We start from the raw sequence: 22183 nt of genomic DNA on the forward strand, positions 1-22183 counted from the left end.
TAACAGCCAGCTACTCTGTGTCTCTAGATCTGGGCTTGTGGAAGGCATCTCTGGTGCTTTTTTTTTTTTTGGCTGTGCCTCATGACTGGTGGGATCCCCTGACCGGATATCAAACCCGCACCCCCTGTGCCTTGACCACGTGGTTTGTGGGATCCCCTGACCAGGGATTGAACCTGGGACTCCAGCAGTAAAAGTGTGGAGTCCTAACCACTGTACCAGGGAAGTCCCACCTCACACCTTCTTTGACTTTGAGTCCCTAGAGCCTGCTCATGGCCTGGCACGAAGAGGGTGTCCACCAAGTGTTTGTAGAATCAGAATATTCAAGCGAGCTTCATTCTGTCATGGTTTATTGTTCTTCCAGAGTTCAGTAGATTTCCAGTGATTGTTTCTGTGCTGGTGCGTTTTTTGGAGAAAAAAGGAAAAAACTCTTTGAATGGATACTTAACATTGGTTTGGCCAGAATTCTGGGGAACTGGAATGAGAGTCAGAACTTTCCCATTTCTCCAGGAACCTGACTGAATGAGAGTGGCAGGAGGTCTCATCTGGAACTTAGCGCTTTCTCTGGTTTGAAGTCCTGAGCTGTCCAAGAGCCACAGAAGCACCCGTCTCCCATTGGTATTCGGATACTTTTCTTTCCCAGTCAGGTTCCCCCGAAGGCATGTTAGAGCGTTATTATTTGAGGGCAGTTTATGCAGCATCTAATCGAAGCATGACATGTGGGCCAGCACATCTCCAGTTCTGGGTGCTTGACTGTGCTTACCTGTGCAGCACGTGTATGCAAATACCTGCTGGGTTTTTGTGTTTTTATAAAGCATATTGAAATGTTGGATATTCTTTTTCTTAACCAGGAATCTTACCTTGTTGATTCTTTTCTTCCCCATGTGCTCTGAAATGCTCATTTTAGTGTTCTCTTGGTATTCAGTTGAATGTTATTTTCTCTCTAATTTCAATCCATTTGGATGTTACTTTCTGTCTTTCTGCCTCCTCTTTCTCCTCTCTGCTATGAGTGTGTTGCTAATGGAACACTCAGGTGTTCTTTGGTGTTCTTCTGACTTGCATCGTGGGACCCCAGAGGTCAACCTGTTGAGTACAGATGCGTAACAGACAAGACTCGTATTTTAAAGTCAGACAGATCTTTGTTCAAATCCTACCTCTGCCTCTCGGTAGCTGTGTAGCCAACCATTCTCAGCTCCAGCCACCTCATCGGTGAAACTGGGATGAGAACCTATGCCATACGCAGTAGTTGCGGGAATCCAGTGCTGTCTCTTGGTAACTTCCAAACCCACACCTAGAAACGCTGTAGCTGTCCATGCTAAAGTTCTAGTGTGAGCCTGCTTTTACAAAATCATTTTCCTATTATAGACAGCTTACAAAATGAATAGCTGCATATAACTTAGTTAAATTTATTTTATAACTGCAATTATAAATCATAATTTAATTTCCTAAACTCTGTGTATCAGTTCAGTTCAGTTACTCAGTTGTGTCTGACTCTGCGACCCAATGGACTGCAGCACACCAGGCTTCTCTGTCCATCACCAACTCCCAGAACTTGCTCAAACTCATGTCCATCGAGTCAGTGATGCCATCCAACCATCTCATCCTCTGTCGTTTCCTTCTACTCCTGCCTTCAACCTCTCCCAGCATCAGGGTCTTTTCCAAAGAGTCAGCTCTTTGCATCAGGTGACCCTAAGTATTGGAGCTTCAGCTTCAGCATCAGTCCTTCCAATGAATATTCAGGTCTGATTTCCTTTAGGATTCACTGGTTTGATCTCTTTGCAGTCAATCCAAGGGACTTTCAAGAGTCTTCTCCAACACAGCAGTTCAAAAGCATCAATTCTTTGGCACTCAGCTTTCTTTATAGTCCAGCTGTCACATCCATACATGACTGTTGGAAAAACCATGGCTTTGACTAGATGGTCCTTTGTTGGCAAAGTAATGTCTCTGATTTTTAATATGCTGTCTAGGTTGGTCATAGCTTTTCTTCTAAGGAGCAAACGTCTTAATTTCATGGCTGCAGTCACCATCTGCAGTGATTTTGGAGCCCAAAAAAATAAAGTCTCACGGTTTCCATTGTTTCTCCATCTATTTGCGATGAAGTGTTGGGACCAGATGCCATGATCTTCGTTTTTTAAATGTTGAATTTTAAGCCAGCTTTTTCACTCTTCTCTTTGACTTTCATCGAGGCTCTTTAGTTCCTCTTCTCTTTCTGCCATAAGGGTGGTGTCATCTGCATATCTGAGGTTATTGATATTTCTTCTGGCAATCTTGATTCCAGCTTGTGCTTTATCCAGCCCAGCATTTCACATGATGTACTCTGCATATAAGTTAAATAAGCAGGGTGATAATATGCAGCCTTGATGTACTCCTTTTCCTATTTGGAACCAGTCCTTTGTTCCATATCCAGTTTGAACTGTTGCTTCCTGACCTGCATACAGATTTCTCAGGAGGCAGGTAAGGTGGTCTGGTATTCCCATCTCTTGCAGAATTTTCCACAGTTTGTTGTGATCCACACAGTCAAAGGCTTTGGTGTAATCAGTGAAGCAGAAGTAGATGGTTTTCTTGAATTCTCTTGTTTTTTCTGTGATCCAGTGGATGTTGGTAATTTGATCTCTGGTTCCTCTTCTAAGTCCACCTTGAACATCTGGAAGTTCTCTGTTCACATACTGATGAAGCCTGGCTTGGAGAATTTTGAGCATTACTTCGCTGGCTTGTGAGATGAGTGCAGTTGTATCTTAGTTTGAACATTCTTTGTCATTGCCTTTCTTTGGGATTAGAATGAAAATTGACCTTTTCCAGTCCTGTGGCCCCTGCCAAGTTTCCAAATTTGCTGGCATATTGAGTGCAGCACTTTCACAGCATCATCTTTTAGGATTTGAAAGAGCTCTACTGGAATTCCATCACCTCCACTGGCTTTGTCCATAGTGATGCTTCCTAAGACCCACTTGACTTCGCATTCCACGATGTCTTGCTCTAGGTGCGTGATCACACCATCGTGGTTATCTGGGTCATGAAGATCTTTTTGTATAGTTCTTCTGTGTATTCTTGCCACCTCTTCTTAATATTTTCTGCTTCTGTTAGGTCCATACCATTTCTGTCCTTAATTGTACCCATCTTTGCATGAAATGTTCCCTTGGTATCCCTGATTTTCTTGACGAGATCTCTAGTATTTCCCATTCTATTGTTTTCCTCTATGTCTTTGCATTGATCACACAGGAAGGCTTCCTTATCTCTCCTTGCTAATCTTTGGAACTCTGCATTCAGATGGATCTATCTTTCCTTTTCTCCTTTGCCTTTGGCTTCCTTTCTTTTCTCAGCTATTTGTAAGACCTCAAAAAGGCAAAATGGTCATCTGCAGAGGCCTTACAGACTCTGTGTATAGGTAGTCACAAGTCAGAGACCAACATTCTTTGCTGAACTGCACATCTCAGGGTTGGATTAAGGATGGATGGACTGACACCCTCTTGGCTGTTGGTTCCACTGTAGATACATCTGGCCCTGCCCGGGGTAAAGAGGGAGCTTGTGTGGCCGGCAGTTGAGTATGGGGCTTTTCTCTGGATTCACTCTCCTGTGCTTCACCTGCTGTATGTCCCCGTGACCACAAGTCGGGCCCTCCGAGCAAGCACAGGGTTTCTTTTTTTACTTTCCTTTCTTAAACTTGGAATGAAAGAAAATAGCCTTAATGATGATTTTTAACTTATGTGACATACCCTTCACTGCTAACAATCTGTTTGTCTTTCTAACTGGGCACAATACCACCCTCTTCTGCTCTTCTAGCCGGGCCTTGCAAACAAACTGGGATTTTATGTAGCTCAGCGGGTAGACTTTTTTGGGATAAGTGAAATCAGATATACTCACATCTTTGTCACTTTGGTACCTGAAGTGTTAAAGTTTGTATTATTCACAAACTCCAAGTTAGAGCGGGGAAGAGTGTGTCTTGGCACGATAGAGGACAATAAAGCTCTCAGGAGACCCAAAAATTGTTACCTTGGCATTCTTTCAAACGTATCCCAAGTGGTGGGATCTGCGTATTTTTGTAAGTAAACCTGTCCACCTGATTCTAACCAGGAAAGAAGGATTTTATGACACAGGTACGTAGAGTTGTTCTTTTCACACCGCCATTTGAGACAGGTGATGAATTTCCTCTCTTGGAATGCTTTCTCCACGACTTCTTGCATTTTTATTTCTTCAAGTTTCATATCACAGAAGTACCGGTGTGAAAATCGAAGAATTTGCTTTTTTGCGATGGAGTAGTTAATATGCCTTAGACCCTAGAAACGAGAAAAAAATGTATTGTCAAATACCTTCCCCTTGGGAAAGTTTACCCAAGAGAGTTGCATGTGCTAGACTAGGGGTGGTGGAAGGTAGGGGAGACAGATTGACCTGGTTTATCATCACATTAGGAGCCCCTTTGTGATTTTGGTATAAAGGAATTGAAGCTGTCCAGTGTCTTGCATCCGAGGTGAATGCCAGCATCCGTGCTAGCTTGCGGGCCTCACTCAAGCGGGTGCTGAGTCTTGGAAGCAGTTATTGTTTAGGCGCTCAGTCGTATCCAACTCTTTGTAACCCCATGAACTCACCAGGCTCCTCCGTCTAGGGGATTCTCCAGGAATACTGGAGCGGGTTGCCATTTCCTTCTCCAGGGGATCTTCCCCACCCAGGGATAGAGCCCAATTCTCCTGCATCTCCTGCATTGACAGGCAGAACTTTTACCACTGAGTCACCTGGGAAGCCCACCTTGGAGGCAGTGGTGGCTGCTTACTGAGAAATGGACGACTCCTTTGATTTGGTCTCTAGGTAGATTTGTGAATGGTTGACAACTCAGGGCAGTTGGACCTGACTTTGGCCTTGTCAGTTGCAGAATTTCTTTCCTACAGAACTGAGGGCAAGCCAGAACTGGTGCTGCCCAGATGTTAGGGCTGACCAGGGTCCTGGGGTGGTGGTGCTTACCCAGGAGCTCATGTTCCTGTTAACAAGAGAGGCGGGCAGACAGTGCCTTTTGCTTCATTGTGTGTGTGTCTTAAACAGAAACTAGTGTTGAGAGCTTAAATAGAAAACATCTCAAACAATCCATGAAATGGTAAACAAACCTGCTATTGAGGGAAAGAAAGAGGAGTTGACAGTTGCATTATTCTGATCCTGAGTGGGTTCATCAGCTAGGGTCGAGAAATAAAGAAAAAGGAGATAAAAAGAATCGGGTGAAATGAATTCAGTTGTGTCATTTCTTTCTTCCTTTGTCTTCGGTTTACACCTGGTAATGAACCCATGGAGGCTCAGAGATATTGTTCAAGTTTCCTTTTGTTTTATTTGTGTGTGTGTATGGCAGGTTTGTTTACAATTTCCAAAGGGTTTTTTTTTTTCTTTTCCTCAATCTGGAGGAATACAAATTGAGGAGGGGGAGGAGAAAACAAGAAGGGAAGGTATTTTAGTATTTTGAAGACAGGAGGTGGCCCCACAATACAGGAAGCTGCTGGTTTTGTTTTTCCTTTCAAAGAGGCCAACGGGATGGATGGTACCAGTTTCATCAAATGTGGGTTCTACAGAGCCCCTACGTGTCCCACCTGGGGGAGTCACACTTTGGAAAATTAAGTGTCCATCAAATCAGGAGGAGGCTGGTACAGTTTCTGTCCCATTTCACCCCTGCTTTTTTGAAAAGCGTTAAGAAAGGAGCCCTTTGTTTCCTTTTCATGGAAAGTCACACTGAAATTCATCTGTATGGGATTCACAGAGCCCATTTGGTCATTCATGGGTAGCCATAGTTATACAGGACAATGTTGATGACGGTGCCGGTGAATTCCTGACCCCAACATCAGATCGGTGTGTTGGGAAAAGGCTGAAGACCTTTTATTTTTCACTTTCTTTCTCTTTTTAAAACTTAAAAAAAAAAATTATTTAAAGAGGAAACTGAGATTTTTCTCACCTTCCTTTTACATCAGATTTCCCCACCGCATGCCAGTAGAGCTTCACAGGCTTAAGATTTGTGCCTGTCACTTCCGACATTTTCCTCCGAATTGCAAAACTTTCAAATACCTTTCAGGGAGACTTGTTTGGAATTTCATTTTAATGGGATTTATGAATAAATCTCCATCTTAATGCTGACTAAGCTTTAAACATCCATTCCTGGAGAACACTATTGGATTTTTATATTTTAAAATTTAAATCGCTTGACAGTGAAGGCATAAAACATTTTTATATTTGTGAGTGCCATGTGCTTGAGCATTTCTGTTGAAGACCCTTTTTTTTTTCTTTTTTTCCGGTTGGCTTGAATAATTCTGTTCTGCAAAGTTGGAGATACTGCACCCCTACTTTCCTTTCTCGTGAGGATGCCTGTGTACATTACGCGGGTGCATTTATCTCACCTACAGGGACGGGTATTCTGTGGCAGCCTGTTGCCACACTGCAGTTTCCTTTAAAAAACAGTTTACTTTCTTCCTTCACTTTGAAACCTTTAACCTCAGAATTTTATTTTTAAATGCCATGAACCCTCAAAGTCAGATTAAAAGAAGTGGCGCTTCCTCCCTTCCTGCCTTTCCCCAGAGATGCGTTGTAGAATGTAAATGAAGATGAAAGCTGGGATCACAGTCAGCCCCCTTAAAAGAAAAAGGACTCAAAACTTCTTTCAGGGGTTTTCAAGTATCAGACTCCACTGTGTTCTCTGTGTCTGGTGTCATTTTCCCCTGTCTGTCCACAGACTCATCCTACTCTGAGCCTCCAGATGTTCAGCAGCAGTTGAACCACTATCAGTCCGCTGCTCTGGCGAGAAACAACAGCCGTGTGAGCCCCGTGCCTCTTTCTGGGACCTCAGGGGGCGCTGAGCAGAAAACGGAAGCCATTCTCCACTGCGAATTCTGTGAATTCTCCTCTGGCTATATCCAGAGCATCAGGCGCCATTACAGGGACAAGCACGGTGGGAAGAAGCTCTTCAAGTGCAAAGACTGCTCCTTTTACACAGGCTTTAAGTAAGTGATGTAAAGAACAGCCTTGAGAAACAAGGTGGCTGCTCCTGCTCCACCCCTCACTACACGCTTCCCTTACACTCCTCTATCTGGAGCTCAAGGGAGGCCTGCCCAAGGGATGATGAACAGGTGGGGTCCAGTCTTCACAAAAGGAGGCTAATTCCAGAGACTGCTTTTAGGTTTGGGGAAGGGATGAAGAGCTATGTGAGAAAAAATGAGTGTAAAAATCAGAGCAAATGGGTGCCCAGGAAGTGTAAGGGATTTCCCTGATCCAGTGCGTGAAGCAGTGAGTGTTTTCCCTTTTGGAAATCTATGCCCTCCACCTCCCCACTTTTTATTTTGTCTTTGGGGAAAAATAGTCTTCTCAGAAGCAAAGTCAAAGTCAAGAGAGAACATCCAGCCATGGTGACACTCTGCTACCCTTGTAAAGAATTCTTATTTCTTAAGATCATATTATTGAAAGAGAACCGAGACTTCACACTGGGAAGACTAAACTTGAACAATCACAGAAAGATTGTCCCCACATAGAAAAAGATAATCTACAGTCATTTTTGCTTCTGAGTATGACAAAGATTGGAGTCCTTCCTCTCATTTAATCTAAGCTCCTGTGATTTCATTTCCTCCTGAGAGATTCCACTTAGGCTCATAGTTACGAGTATAGAATATGGAGCCTGGCTGCCTGGGTTTGAACCCTAGCTTTGCCACTTACTGATGGTGTGACTTTGGACAAGTTACTAAACCTGTCTGTGTCTCTGGTTCCATATCTGTAAAATAAAGATAATAATAGTACCTACTTCATAGGACTCTTGTGAGGAGTAAAATAATAATAAGTGAAGCCATAAAGTGCTTAGCATAGTGCTTGGCACAAAGGAAACACAAAGGAAATGCAAAATGTTACTGTATCATAGAAAGCTATTATAATGAGATTAGATGCTGTATTACAGGTGTGAAGCTATTATTATCTGCTCCTGTTGCAGTCAGGGCCTGGGCTTTAGATCACTCCAGTATTTCAATACATACTCCACAAGGAGAGGCTGGTGAGGGTGGGCTTCATAACCCCTCCAAACTTGAATTGATAGGAAAACAAGTCTCTTTTCCAGCAACATCTTAGTCACTGGGATTTGATGGAAAATGTATAACATCTCTGACTGTTAATGTGGTTCAGTTGTTTTATAGATAAATATGTATGTGACCTTAGAACTGAGAGAAGTCAAGAAGGGCTCAGATAACAAGGGCCCATTGACAGGTGTACATGTTTCCCCAGAGAGAGGCACTCGGGTTAACAAGAAGAGGACCTTGCCCATTAAACTTTGGGTTTCATCCATTTTTATGAGACATTTAAGGCTTTGTAAAATTTGAAGTTTTGAAAAGGATGGAGCGAGGGAGGCAGTGGTACCCTCCACATTCGAGCTGGTACAACAGCTCTGAGCGTCTTTACGTGGTCATTAACCTTCCTGCTTTCCCAACCAACCCGCCCTCCCTCCTTCCCTGGGAAGAGTCACCGAGGCAGCTGATGAATCATCCCAGCTTCTCCTTCCGAGCGTGATGAGAAATCCATTCTCATAGGGATTTTGTTTTATATTTTTAACAGGCAACTGCTCATTTTCAAAAATAAAATGGGGAGTCTGTTTCTTTTTTTCTTTTAACTTGCCCTGAGCCCAGCCAAGTAGCAGAATTTCCCCCAAAGAAGTTAGCACTACAGAAGAGTGCTCAGTCATTGCCCGAATAACTGAGGAACTTATGCTCAGCAAGCACGGTGAGCCACTGTAGTTTTGGGTAACCCACCCCCGCAGCAGGGTGTCTCCATAGGACTGCTGGCAAGGGGAGTGAGTGTGATGCTTCTGGGTCCCACTCATCTCCTCTCTCCCCGCTCCCTCCCAGATCTGCTTTTACTATGCACGTGGAAGCCGGGCATTCGGCGGTCCCAGAGGAGGGCCCCAAAGATCTCCGCTGTCCTCTCTGCCTCTATCACACCAAATACAAACGCAACATGATCGACCACATTGTGCTGCACCGAGGTAACCTTCTGAGCTTGGTTTTCTTGGGATGCAGGGGGTGTAGGGAGGGTGGCTCGGGTGGCATTAGAGGGAAGCTGTCTCAAGGTGGCAGCAACACCTTTGCCCCAGTCCCTTGTTCCTCCCCTTATCTCCCCAAAAGAAATCACAGCGGTCACCCCAGTGACAGTCAGCAGGGTAAGAGCATCTTCCTGCAGAGAGGATTTCCTCCACCTGGAGGGAGGCAAAGGTGATGGAGTCCGCAGTGAGCACTTCTGCGGGGCTTCCCCGTGAGAGAGAGATTTTACACCCCAAGTCTTCTGCTGTCACGACCTTGCTAAGGAGGGAGTGAATGAGAAGCAGAGTGGGTGGGTGAACTCATGGTGAAAGGTGAAGATCCCTGTGGTTGAGGGAAGACCAAAATGATGATCTCCAAAGCAGAACATGGGATTTCCCTTGAAGTGGATGGAGAACATTCTTAAAACTTAAAGTAGCCTGATATATGTTGATTTTTATTTTTTTTTAAATATTTTGTGCCGCACAGCATGTGGCATCTTTGTTTCCCAGCCGGAGGCTAAACCCACATCCCCTACATTGGAAGGGCAGAGTCTTAACCCCTGGACTGCCAGGAGATTCCAGCCTGATACATATTAAATGCCACAGACCGTGGGTTTACATTCTGGTTTTAAACCCTCTTGTGTTTTACCTCTTCCCCATAAAGAGGTGATGATTATGCCTCCGAGCTGGCATGTTGCGTGTCTGGTGTGTTCCATGTGGATGCATCTTGGCTGTTTGTAAACACTGATTCCTTTGGTATATTGAGATACTTTTAGTGATGTATTGGGATACTTCTTTTTGGTTTTTTCTTTGAACTGAGTTTACTGCTGGCCAATTAAAATGCCATTAGACAACACAAGCCCTCTGCATTGGAAGGAAAAATATGTAACAACTATACTTTGTCCGGAAGAGATTCCAGCCAGAGGTGGATGGAAAAAGATGACTAGAGTACCCGTTACTATTTCCACCTACTGACCTTTCTGTCTCTCCCTCCTCCCTCCCTCCCTCCTTTCCTTCCTCTTCCTGCCTGTCTTCCTTCCTTTGCCTCTAACCTGGGAATGCTTTTCAGTATTTGCCAGCTGCGACTCAAATGCATTGTGTCTTCTGCTGCTGCGGAGATGTTACTCTGAAATGCTGGGTATTCAGGGGGCATTTCCAGTGTTTGCAGCATTTCCCCAGAGCCACTGCCTTTGGCCGGTGCCTTTTGTGGCATATCACCCACGTTTGCTGCCGACCTCACGGAAGATCAACCTTCGGCACCCTTAGGTCTCCCTTCTCGCCAGGCAGACTCGAGACATGAGATGCCTGCTGGCAAGGACGTCCGCCTGCAAGCCGTGCAGGAACGTTTAGGCAGGAACCCCTGGGATCCCTTGTGGTGTGCTCCCTCAGTCACCTGGCTTTTGGTCCCTGGGCCCATGTATCTGTCAATGGCTCTATGTCCTCCATTGCTTGGAACAAGGCCATGAGTCATGCTACTGTGGAGCAGACAGGAGCAGTAAGACCCCACCTCAGTGGTGGAGTATCGTTTCCATTTGCTGCCTGCTGGAATCAAGCTTCCAAGGTGGCGCTAGTGGTAAAGAACCCGTTAGCCAGTGCAGGAGATGCAGGAGACTCGAGTTTGATTCCTGGGTTGGAAAGATCCCCTGGAGGAGGACATAGCAATCCACTCCAATATTCTTGCCTGGAGAATCCCATGGACAGAGAAGCCTGGTGGGCTACAGTCTGTGGGGTCACAAAGAATTGGACGTGGCTGCGGACACGACTGAGCGACTTCCCTTTCACTTTTCACTTTCATGTATTGGAAAAGGAAATGGCAACCCACTCCAGTGTTCTTGCCTGGAGAATCCCAGGGACGAGGGAGCCTGGTGGGCTGTCGTCTATGGGGTCGCACAGAGTCGGACACGACTGAAGCGACTTAGCAGCAGCAGCAGAGACTTACACCCACACATGCCTGCTGGGATCAGAGTCTTGATGCCTAATGCAAGCTCGCTGACTTTACTTCCCTGAGCTGAGAGTCCAGGAAACAAGAAGGCAGAGAGAAACACTTAATGCCTGGAGCATGCCACACCTGACCCAGTGCTTCTCACACATGGTCACTTCATCATCCAGCCACACTGGGAGGGACGATACTTTGACCTGTAGTCCTGTTTTATGTATGTGAGGCTTGAAGCTGGCAAAAACAATTTTTTCTTTGTTTTAGTGTAGTGTTTTAGGGTCATTTCACAAAGAATTGAAGATATGTTAAAGATAGTTGTGCAGAACTGTAGGATTAAAAACAAGAGAGGAGATTGGGGCAATTGCAGAATAAGGAAAAAGCAGTTAAAAGTTCACGTGAAGGTATGAGAACACTCACCTAGAGTTTTAGTGTCTGCCGCAGGATCCTGTGTGCTTGTTAGCAGCGGGCTACTGTATCAGCCCTGGGACTCCAGCCCACTTTGGGGGAGACGATAACAGAGTCAGTTTGATTTTGGGTGTTCATTAGACTTTTGAATGTTCAAGAATCTGAGGTGCTGAAACCTGAAAGGAGTTTCTCCAGGGGGGGTTCTCCTGAGGGGGCCGCTGTGTATGAAGTAGTGCATGCTGCCCCCAGCCAGAAAACAGTGGTGAACTCCCCCAGCCCCTCGCTGGACCCGTGAGGGTAGAAGTAGTTCAACCAGAGTCACTCAACCAGTGAGCAGGGAAGCTGTGTGTCAACCCCAGTTTTCTGATCCCATGATCCATCCATCGTATTGCCTGTCAGTGGTTATTTAGAGTCTTTTCTGTTTATTTATAGACATAATTTATGTTAGAAGAAGCATCAGCATGTGTAGAGTTCGTCCTTATTGGGGTCAGAAAGGGTACAATCTGGAATGAACATGAGTATTTGAGGACTGTTGTAATAGTGACAACACCCACAGCAATAGTTACTGTTACTGAGGACTTTTTAGGTAGCAGGTGTTGTGCTGAGTGCTCTCCAGTGAGTCATTTCATGGAATTTTCACAAAACCCTAAGTGGTAGGTGTTAACTGTTATCCCTGATAACAAGGGAGAAAACAGGTTCAGAAAGATTGAGCATCTTACCCAAGGTCAAATGACTAATAAGTGACCCAGCTGGGATCTGATCCCAGGCCTGCCTCACCCCCGGTCCACACCTTTACCCACCAGGCATCACTGCCTCACCCTTGGTAAGGTGGTTGGCATCACCCCGTTGAGCATTCCAGTGGCTGTGGTATCTGGGTCTGGGGATAGAGTCGTCTGAAGGTTGGGGGTCAGAGATGGGGACCACTGAGCCGCATGTAGGCAGGGCACTTTGGGGTAGCATGTCTGCCATCTGCATTCTGGCCTGGCTTTGGGGTCCGTCTCAGTCAAGATGGCGTTTCAGTGGGAGCTAGTCTTGACAAAGAAGACAGGGTTGGTGGGTGTCTGCCTGGCCGTTTTGAGCTGGGGCTGATCTCAGAGTAACAAGACGTGGCTTTCTGTGCACCTGTGCTCTCCTTACTCTGTGGATGAATAAACATCTTTGGTCTCTGGGGCCTGCAGTAAGAGATCTTTCTGAGACTTTGGTTAATTAAAATACTTGGAATGAATGGCAAGAAAAACAACTTCTGAACTGGCCCTGAGAATAAGCTGCTGTTTGTAGGAATACAGTCTCCTTAGCTTTTTGTCCAGACAAATTGCTGTATTTGAATAGGGAGGAAGGAAAAAGGAATTCATTCCACTCCTGGGTGATCTGAATGAGAAATAACCGTGGAATCACATTGGCTGCTACCAAAGAGAGCATTCTGTTGGTCCATGCGTTCAGTAGACATGTATTATTTGCTTGTTCCTTGCTGTACCGTGCTGGGTTCTTTGGGTTAAGATGGGGTACCTGAGAGCCAGTCTGCTCTCCTCAAAAAGATGAACTGTGTGCATAAGTATGTTTAAGATAGTGAGTGATAAGTACCTAGGAGATTGACAGTGGCAGATGTATTTCTGTTTGGAGTTGAGAGAGGTGGTGGTAGGGGGGTGGCTTTCAAACTGATCCATGATAACATTTCAGCAGTCAGAGAGGACTTGCGGTGGGCGTATTCATTATGTTGGGGACTTAACAGAAATGGATTCCTTTTCTATTTTGGAGCCTAGAAGTCTGAAATGCAGTTGTTTGTAAGGCTGTGTTCCCCCTGAAGACTCTAGGGGAGAATCCTTCCTAGATTCTTCCTAGCTTCTCCTGGCTCCCGACTTTGCTTGGCATCCCTTGCCTTGTAGCTATATCACTCCAGTCTCTCCCTCCTTCGTGTGTGTGTCTGTGTGTGTGTGTGTGTGTCTGTGTGTCTGTGTGTGTCTGTGTGTCTGTCTCTGTGTGTGTGTATCTGTTCTCTCTCCTTCTTACCCTGACTTTAGGGTGCACCCCAGTCCCATACAATCTTATCTTCACTAACATGTGAAGACCTCAGGTCTCAATAAGGTTGCATTCTGAGGGGCCAGGTGGACATAAATTTCTGGGGACTCCATTTGACTCATTACAGAGTGTAAGGAAAATTTTAACAAACCACTCAGGTGAGTAGAGGGAAGATGTGTTTACAGAGTGAAATTAGAAGGTACTAGGAGGCAAGGCTTAGAGAAGGCAATGGCACCCCACTTCAGTACTCTTGCCTGGAAAATCCCATGGACGGAGGAGCCTGGTGGGCTACAGTCCATGGGGTTGCTAAGAGTTGGACATGACTGAGCGACTTCACTTTCACTTTTCACTCTCATGCATTGAAGAAGGCAATGGCAGCCCACTCCAGTGTTCTTGCCTTGAGAATCCCAGGGACGGGGGAGCCTGGTGGGCTGCCGTCTATGGGGTCGCACAGAGTTGGACATGACTGAAGTGACTTAGCAGCAATAGCAGCAGCTGGAGGCAAGGCTAGAAAGGTATATTCCGGTCAAATGAAAGAGGGCTTGGATCCCATCGCAGGAGTAGAATGCTACTCTGTAGACAGATGGGAAGCCGGGGTACTGATGAGATACCTGGTGAGTTCTAATTTAGCAGAGACTAAAGCCAAGGATTATAGACCCATCTCTTTGAGGAACCATGCACTTAGGTCAGATCGACATTTGATGAGGTTCACCATGATGGGACCAGTGTAACCAGGGAAAAATTAAACCCTGAGTCTTCTGGCTCAAGGAGAAAGTGGTATGATGTTGGATGGGTTTTCATTCATGTTACAAATGAACACGCACCACATGCTAGCATTGCTTTAAGCTCTAGGGATACTGCCAGGAAGAGTCAGGCAAGGTTTGGGTACTGAAGGAGCGTGAACTTTAGTAAGAAGAGGGACAGTGAACAAGGGAAGAAATAGTTTCAGAGTACGTGAATACTTTTGGTTGCTCGGTCGTGTCCAACTCTTTGCAGCCCCATGGACTGTAGCCCACCAGGCCCCTCTGTCCGTGGGATCTCTCCAGGCAAGTGTGGGTTGCCATTTCCTTCTCTAGGAGATCTTCCCAGCCCAGGGATCGAACCCAGGTTTCCTGCATTGTACGCAGATTCTTTACCATCTGAGCCACCAGGGAAGCCAGAGTGCATTTCTCCTGAGTTCTTCTAACTATTGGAAGCACAATGGATGCCTCATGCGTTGCTTGGCCTGGATGTCCCTTATATACCTATAGCAAACCTGAGAAATTGGGCAAAAATTGAATTATAGGCATGAGACAGTTTCATCAAATATTTATAATTACAGAGCTGTGTAATCATTGAGATGGGTCTCCATTTGGCTTATAAACTTACAGTTTCTGTTTTGCAGCCTCTAACCTCTATACACACATAAATGCTAAATATAACTGAACCCTGCAGGTGGGTATGTTTTTGGAACAAAACTAATCTCCCCTAATTTATCTGATCAGTATCATTTTTTCTTGAGGGGAAAAAAAAGATACTACAGTGAGATTGTCAGTCTTTCATCTTACTCAGTGAAATTACATGTTCCCTTCATCCTCATCACATACTTCTTCCTGTTAAAGGTACAGTTCCCAGCTCTTGTCTGGCTTGAAGAGGGTAGCTTGGCTTATGTCAAAACTTAACTTTTTACAGGAACTGTTGTGCTTATGTTTACATGTGTCTCTTTATGGTTGTATTTGGGGATGGTGGCTTTCTGGTCCTCAGCGTTTGTCCCTGGTTTGTGAGTTAGAGTAACAGATGGATCTTTGGTTTGGGTCAGCGGGGGTCTCGGCCTTCTACCATGGCGATCTACGTTCAGCATTGGTTGGAGTGAGTGACTTTCAAATCCCCACCCACCCCACCCCTCAGCCCCCACCCCCCGCTACCCCCGGCCTGACACATTGTGGGGAGGAAACCCACGTGTGTTGTGGGCTGCCTTTCAGGAAGAATTGTTACTTGGTGATTCTGGGCTCCATGGTGATGTGATTTTTTTTCACTGTTTTGAGTAGAAGTGACCCCCTCTCCCCCTGACCCCCCTTTAGTAGTGGCGATTTTACAGATTATTTTCCCACCCGGCAAATACTTCTGGGCTCTTGATGAACCGCAGCACTCAATATCTTTTAAGTGTGAGTCTCTGATGGCACCCCACTCCAGTCCTCTTGCCTGGAAAATCCCATGGACGGAGGAAGCTGGTAGGCTACAGTCCATGGGGTCACAAAGAGTCGGACACAGCTGAGCGACTTCACTTCACTTCACTTCAGATGAGAGACATGATCTATCTTGTAGTCAAAACTGGTGAAGTCATAGTATTTTTGCAGTCAGTGCTGGAAGCTGAGTCACAGTGAGTGTGATTCAGGCCTTGATTTCTTACCCAAGGTAATTTTGAGAGGTGTGAAGTCAAGAAAAGACCCACAGTTGTCGCTGCCCCCTGTAGGAAAAGCCCCAAGTGGCTGAGCTTCCATAGCCAAGACAGGGCTCAGGCCCTACCTGGAAACAGTCCAGTCTCCCGGCTTATGTTCTTCACTGGCCTCCACCATGAATAACCTCATTCAGAAAACGCTGTCGGTCCTTTGCCCGCCTTTCAGAGTCTGTCTTGTTTTTTTATCTTGGTCCTGTTAGCCAGGTTTGTAGAAAGAGGGGTGGGGAAAAGGTAACTTTGTTTTCTAAAATTAACACCCATAACCCATATAACTAAGAGACTTGGGAGTTATTACAGTTAATGTTTTAGTTTGGAAATGAGGAAGTCATACCTTTCAGAATAAGTCATCAGGGAAATGACCTTTTATGAAATCCAGGAGATACTTGAAAGAAATTCAGATAAAAATGGTTGCCTTAGACACTGAGAGCTTTTGCGATTTTGAACTCTTAGGAATAAAAGGCTGAGAAGTGCACGGCATACAGATTGGACGTGACTGGAGAGTTCTTTATAGGAGAGACGGAGGAGGGTGCATTCAGGCAAAGGTCAGCAGACCCGGGCTCCCAGGCCACAACTTTGTGCTGAATTAGAGCACTGACTTTGAGGAAGTAGCTCAACTGAGCCATTTTCAGTTTCCACTGAAGACTGTCAAAACTGACTTTGCAGGGTGTTGTGCGAATAAAAAGTAGCCAAGAGAGTCCAACACATAACCATGCTTGAAACCTATTGAGCTCTTAATAAGTGGGAGTGGCTGTTTCCCTTCAGTGTTAGAGTTTCACCTCCAAGGTATTATTCTGAACGCTCCCGACTGTGCAGAATGCACTGAGACACACATAGTGAAATTGAAACTGCGAAGAAAAACTAACCAAAGGAATTGAGAAAGGAGACCTATAAGAAAAAACAAGTTTGAAAGAAGCGATTATTTACAGCGGAGAAGGGAAGGCTGGAGAGCAACTGAATGACTGTCTTCAAGGTGTTGGAGGCATCGTTACGCGGAAACTTATAGCCAGCTGTTCTCCGTCTCCACCGAGGTGGACAGAACCAGGGCAGGCGGGACAGGCCAGAGCCAAAGAAAGAGCGGGGAAGCAGTAGAAATGCCAAAATTGTATAAATCAGTAACAAACACAGAGCAGTGGAGGGGGGTGCAAGTCTCAAAGAAGGTGCCAGAAAAGTTCACATCAATAGTTCGCCATGACCTCCTGAGGTGTTGGGTGTGGGGGCCGATCTCCTGGCTTCAGCCTGGACCCCCATCTCTTGCCATGGGCGCCAGCCTGCTCCTGTCTACAAGTCCAGGATGGCTGGACTGAATACTTGGCCCTTGACTTGGACCAGTGTCTGAACCAGGGTCCCTTTTATCTTGCCTTCTCATGATGCAGCTGTCTGGAGCCATCTTCTGTTGTCATGATGAGGAGGAGGGGCCACTCCTGGCTTTGGTGGGCAGGGGCCTGGGGTGCTGATACACATCCTACAATGCGTAGGAAACCTCGCAGAGGAAAGGATTATCTGGCATCAAAACATCAGTAGCGTTGCGATTGAGAAATCCTGGACTAGAGGCACAGAACGACCATCATAGCCCTGGCTTCCTTCAGGCTCATTAGTTTAAACCAAAGCATTTTTTTTTTCCTCCCGTTTACACCAAACCATGGAACTAACTGAATGGTTAGAAGACTGTTACAACATTTGCTATTCTAAGAAAATGTGTGGATTCCATTATAATCATGTGTTTCTTAGCTGTCTGCGCGACTTTGGTTTAAAAATATTTATATTTCTAAATAAGCGACTGACTCTTTGTATAGGGAAAATAACATATGCATTAGAGCTCCCGGGAGTATGGTGCAGACACCAACCTTCCACGCTTCCTCTGCCCACATTCTCGCTGGCCAATTAATCGCTGCATTCAGGGACTCCCAAGGCAGGGACTGCCCTGCAATGAGCATGTGCTGGTTAAGAGGCAGGCAGGCCTTCGGGTGGGAGAAACTCCCCAAGGGGCAGACACAGGCCAGCCCAAGAGGGAGGGCTCCCAGAGCGAGCGACTTCAGCACACAGCATCCTGATGTTCTGTGAATGTTGCTCCTGGTGACTGAGGATATAGCGTGCCTTCCTGACTTAATAATACATTGCTGTTTCTAAATAATATAAGTGTATGTTGTGTGCGTCCATTTGTAAACTTTCAGAGTCTTCTGAAATCCAGACACAGCATGAAAACACATGCTATATTTGATCCTTGCATAAATAGCACAGATTTTAATTTTATCCCAGTTATGGATATCTGGCGCGTGTGCCGATACTCTGGGCAGACTGGTGTGAAATTTAATTTGAGCAGTTAAACACAAGGGTGAGAGAGTACAAAATAAACAAGCACACACACACACACACACACACACACACACACACACTTCCAGCCCTACAGCATTTGGTATGTGAACGGGAAAAGCACCCAAATCCTCTCTCTTTTATTTTCTCCCTTGGTGACAATCACATTACAGATTTGTCTGAAAAGGCACAAATCCTCCACATCTCCCACGCCACCCCCACCCCACCTCTCCTGGAAGATTGCCTGCAGACATTTCATCTGCCAGAGCTCTTCCAGAGTTGGGGTTGGAGTTTCAGTGAATGAAAGTGTCCAGTATTCTTTGTTTTCAGATTTGATCTTAGAGATTCTTTTGGTTTCAAGAAAAGGCAAACAGTCTCCTTGAGAACTTCTTGGAAGGGGAAACAGGAATGGAATTAGAAATGATGGGAGAGAGCCAATTTGCGGTTCGGTAGGCAGACATGGGTGGGGTCCCAGGTTAGGCAGTTTCAGCGTCTGTGACCTTGGGAGACGGCCTTTAAAGCTCAGTTCCTTGTTTTACCTCTTTGTAGAAATGGGACTAACTTCGGCCTAACAGTTGCTAGGGAGGTATACAGTGGTGGCACATAGGTGCTCCAAGAATGTCATTATCCTTCCCCCTTACGGACATCTTGTTGTTGTTGTTGTTTAGTTGCTAAGTCATGTCCAACTCTTTTATGACCCCGCAGACTGTATTTAACCCTCCAGGCGCCTCTGTCCATGGCATTTCCCAGGCAAGAACACTGGAGTGGTTAAGGACATCTCTGTAAGCCTAAATGCCACTTGCTGGGGAAGTAAGATGCGCTGGTGGTTGCTGTTGATAATCATTCATGTTAGTGAAACTTCTATTCTTGTCTCCTCCTTTAATCACCTCCATTCAGAAATCCGCAGCACCTTTCAGCCCGCCCACTCCTATTTATAGGTCTTTCTGGGTATCAAGTACACAGAGCTTTTGGCTTGAGGAGCACCCACGTGTCCCAGTGGACTGTGGACTTGGGGGGTTGGGAAGGAGGGACAGTGGCATGTGTGCACGGTTCACAGACCTGCAGCCATGAGAAGTTTCAACAGTAGATGGGGGAATTTTTCCTTATACTCCTGAGAAAGACCGTCTGCTTTCCATCAGTAAAAGTTCCCATCTTTGTATTCAATTTGTTTCCACAGAAGAGCGGGTTGTCCCCATTGAAGTGTGCCGATCCAAACTGTCCAAATACTTGCAGGGAGTAGTTTTCCGCTGTGATAAGTGTACCTTCACCTGCTCCAGTGACGAGAGCCTCCAGCAACACATAGAAAAGCACAATGAACTGAAACCTTACAAATGCCAGCTCTGCTACTATGAGACCAAGCACACGGAAGAACTGGACAGCCACCTTCGGGATGAGCATAAGGTAGGGGCCTGGCCTCCCCATTCCCACCCTCGGCACAGCGTTGGGAGGGGCCGGGCCGAATCTAGCTGTACTGCTCTGTGCAGGACAGACGCACGTGCTAAAATAATGTTTGAAGTGAGGTTCAGTTTATTCTATTGTCAGTGAACTGTAAGGTCATTTTAGAAAATTGGAGCACAGATGAGGGAAAGAAAGCCATCCGTAATGCCACCCCCCACATCTGACTGCTTAATGGTTTTGGTCTCTTCTGTACCCACTTTGCTTTGTTTTATTTCATTCTGAGTATATGTGATCCCTTCTTTGAAAGAGTGTATCTTCTCTTTCTTGTTTTCATCTTACCCTAACTAGAGTACTTTACCATATTATTTTAACTGTATTATCACAAAGCTTGATAATTTTTTTCTGTAAAGGGCTAGGTAGAAAATATTTTAGGCTTTGCAGGCCAGATGGTCTCAGTGGCAACAATTCAGCTCTGCCCTTGTAGCCAGAAAGGAGCCCTAGAGAAGACATCAATGAATGGACATGGCTGTGTTTCAAAAAAAATTTTATTTATAAAATTAGGCAACAGGCTGTGGACCCATAGTTACTGGCCCCCTCTTCTCTCTGCTGGCTCTGCCAGCAAGTGTGCCTCAATCGTGTAGGTTGTTTCCCAGTATATTGCTGGCTACAGAAATTTCCCACGGCATTGCTATTCATGTCTAAGCATTAATTATAAGGACTGTAAAATGTGTGTTATATTTGTGGGAGGGAACAAATTGGTACAAGACACAAAATATGGGATTTATGAAAAAAATTCTCTTCCAAAAGTCTCCTGATCAGAGGGTAAGATAGCCCAGGCGGCTTCCTCACTTCTCGGAGGATAGCATAGCACAGATTAAGACCGTTGTTTCTGGTTTTGTATATTGTCCAGAGTTCGGGGAGTGTGTGTGTGTGTGTGTGTGTGTGTGGAAGCGGGGCGGGGCGTATGATTAGTATAGTATTTGTTTCATGAAAAGAGCCTGTTCAAATGTTTTGTAATTAACCAACAAATCCCAAACATCTAGTGAGTGTTTACTTAAGGCACAATGAGAAGCACTTTTGGTATTGTTTCCTTTTTCTTGCTGTGTACTGTCAGTGGAAATACAGTTCCTCTTTTCTGGACTTACAAACCCAATTTAGAAAGATTCCTGTCTGAGTCATCTACACCCAAGGGTTAGAATTTTTCTGTAGGGTGTTGAGAGAAGGCTGAACTTTATCACCCACTTACCATATAATGGCATTATTGCTAACTTCTCTGCTTTGGAATGCATTCATTTTCTAAAGTGTCTCCCCAAAATGAAAGCAGAGAAAAGCCTGAATTACCTCACTTAAAAGCTTTTAATACCAGAAAAAAAAAAAAATTTAATGCCCTTTCATATTCAAACTTCCTTGGCATTTCTGCCCCCACACTGAAAGGAAAGTCACTCATCTATGTCAAGCTAAGCTGTTTACATTTATGTGCTTGTGTCTTATTTATGTTACCACCTCAGGTCTTTTTATTACAGTGTTGAAGCCATCAGACTAGTATTTTGGGACAGAGCAAACCTGGAAAGTAGATTCTTCCCCAGTGGTTGCATGGTAGCTGTGAGTCACTGGGGAACTCCAGACAAGACTAGAAACCATACCAGATATGGAAGCAGGTGGGACTGTGCGGGCTTTAGAATAAGCATCGGGCAGATAGGTTACTCAGGAAACTAGGAGCCCAGTTAAGAACTTCTGGAGCCAAACAGACCTAGGATTGAATTCTGTCTTCACCACTTAGCTATAACTGCTTCAGCAAGTTACTTCAATTTCTGTATCTGTTTCCTGATCTGTAAATGGGAAATGCATACCCTTACATACTTTACTCAGAAATTTTGTAAGATTAAACGAAGTCCTGGTATCTCCCACACTTTGAGAACCGTGTCTCAGTCCGTCTGTGAGTTGAACTGTGCTCAGGTTTGAGAACCACCCATCAGAAAGGTAGTTACAGTTCCTAAAGACCTAAAATAGACTATAAAATCACCGACTGTACTTTGCATTTTAGACATGGGCTTTGATATGTTGTATTTTCACTGTGCTGTGTTTGGTTCTTTAATCTTACTCTCATGGTTGACCAGCTTATTAAGTCCAATGAGCACCTAATTGAGGCTGAAGAATCACCACTCTCAGCATGCCTAATGATCTCCATCTTTGTCTCAGTTGCTGTTAAGTGTGTGAGACTTGTGCTTATTAATGATTCCTTCTTTTCTAAATGATGAATCCAAAATGCAGTTTGAATTTTTGAAATAATTACCCAAACACTGTTTTATAAACAAAGACAGCTGCTGAAAGTGAATTTTTGACTGATAGACAGTGACATTATGCATTACTTAAAAATGGTCATTCCTTGGGGTAAAGGATATACAGAAGTCTGATTTCAGCATTCCTGAAAAGGCTATAAGAGTGTCAATATACAGTGTACTAAAGAGAAGTTTACTAATGATTGAGATACAAAAGTCAAGAACCATAAGGTAAGAATGAGAATTAAAGCCAAAGAATTGGAAAGGAGGAAATAAAACTGTTTTTGTTCACAGACAGTGTGATCTTTGTAGGTAGAAAATCCTAAATAATCCATTTAAAAAGATACTAGAATATTCATGAGTTTATCAAAATTGCAGGATACAATCAATAATAAAAT

General features: G+C 44.9%; 1 protein-coding gene across 1 annotated transcript in view; it reads left to right on the top strand.

Moving 5' to 3' along the window:
- ZNF462 (zinc finger protein 462) overlaps positions 1-22183 on the top strand; it is a 152055-nt gene that overhangs the window by 104261 nt on the left and 25611 nt on the right. The window contains exons 8-10 of the mRNA XM_052644931.1: positions 6689-6956; positions 8835-8971; positions 19286-19509. Coding sequence (XP_052500891.1) covers positions 6689-6956; positions 8835-8971; positions 19286-19509 — 629 coding nt within the window. The remainder of the gene's footprint in view (positions 1-6688; positions 6957-8834; positions 8972-19285; positions 19510-22183) is intronic.

The sequence above is a fragment of the Budorcas taxicolor genome, chromosome 8 (assembly GCF_023091745.1).
Source record: "Budorcas taxicolor isolate Tak-1 chromosome 8, Takin1.1, whole genome shotgun sequence".
NCBI lineage: Eukaryota > Metazoa > Chordata > Mammalia > Artiodactyla > Bovidae > Budorcas > Budorcas taxicolor.